At 39.7% G+C, this 1,265-nt stretch overlaps 1 protein-coding gene across 1 annotated transcript in view; it reads left to right on the top strand.

Annotated features, from left to right (window-relative positions):
• Positions 1 to 1,265, top strand: part of LOC101859647 — a gene marked incomplete at its 5' end in the record, with an annotated part of 10,148 nt that overhangs the window by 1,652 nt on the left and 7,231 nt on the right. The window contains 1 exon segment of the mRNA XM_013083909.2: positions 13 to 168. Within this exon segment, the coding sequence (XP_012939363.1) occupies positions 13 to 168 (156 nt within the window).

The raw sequence follows: 1,265 nt of genomic DNA, 5'->3' as shown, positions 1-1,265 counted from the left end.
CCCCCAATCCAGCCAAAGAAATCGACCCCGTGTACAGCCTCCTCAAATGTGCCGCCGACCTGCCCAAAGTGCCCAAGGCTCAGAAAGACATCCCTTGCAGCGGCCATCTTGGTGGGCGGGGCGACAGCAGCGGAAGTACGTCCAAAGCCTCGAGCCCGTCTTCCTCAGGTTTGCCCAAGTTTTGAATTTATCGTTCCTGTTCCGCCTCAACTATGTTGCATTTTTGGATGTTGTACAGAAAGTTGATGATTATTGTTATGGTTGTTGGATGTTGGATGTTTATGAGCTGTCCAGTTACGGAAGTCACTCCTAAGGTCAGTCGGTTTGACAGTTCCCGTTGAGCCATTCAATTCGGGGTTTTTGAATAGTGTAAGGTGACTATTTCAAATACATTGTAATATGTATATAATTATTATATAACTATTTGATCATGATATATTATGATCTTTAAGTTCTAGAGCTAGATTTCGAGTTGCCTCCTCCATTCCTAAAAGACACTTCCCGTAGTGACTTGGTATATATCGCACACAATATATGCGACCTGTACAAGATTTATTTCTGTAAAGGAAAACCCAAAAAGGAATTGAATCTGTAATTTATAGATCCTCGTGTAAAGTTGACCTCTGCCTGTAACCCTGAGATTGCTCCACGTGAGTGCCCAACATTACCTCCCTTGATAGTGCATTAACTACTTGGTACAGACAGCCTAACATCGAGTTCTCTAACCCTTGGAGTTGACGATAAGTGTATAGTTTGTTCCACTATGTTCAATTTTGTAAAAAAAAAAGTATTTTGTACATATCTACAGTATGTATATGCCCTGTTTATCGCATGCTCACACTTTCTATTGTACAGAATTTATGTTTCCTCTCTCAACCCGCTTCATTCGCAGCTGCTGCTGATTTTGGTTTCTGGTTTTATGTAATTCTTTCTCCATCTACTGTTTTTTATCCGTATTATTTCGTTTCGTTTATGAATACGTTTCTTGGATTGTGTTCACTGTTTTCACTATAATAATATTATTATTATTATTGTTATATCTCATCAAATGTAACACTTTTTTTTCAAACTCTTCACATTTTTTTTCTTTGTAGTTTTCTATACCCATTATGATATATCTTTGCTTGGTCTTGGGACACGCTTTTACTGCCAAAAGTGGTCAGTGGTGAAACTATAAGCCCCTACAGAAATTGAAGACGTGCGTTGTAATATATATCTTTGACCGTACACTAGCGGATTTTCGGTTCACCGTGACCCCCCCCCCC

Source organism: Aplysia californica, unplaced genomic scaffold (genome assembly GCF_000002075.1).
Source record: "Aplysia californica isolate F4 #8 unplaced genomic scaffold, AplCal3.0 scaffold00261, whole genome shotgun sequence".
Classification (NCBI taxonomy): domain Eukaryota; kingdom Metazoa; phylum Mollusca; class Gastropoda; order Aplysiida; family Aplysiidae; genus Aplysia; species Aplysia californica.
The sequence above is the reverse complement of the archived record's forward strand: the minus strand, read 5'-3'. Positions and strand labels throughout refer to the sequence as shown.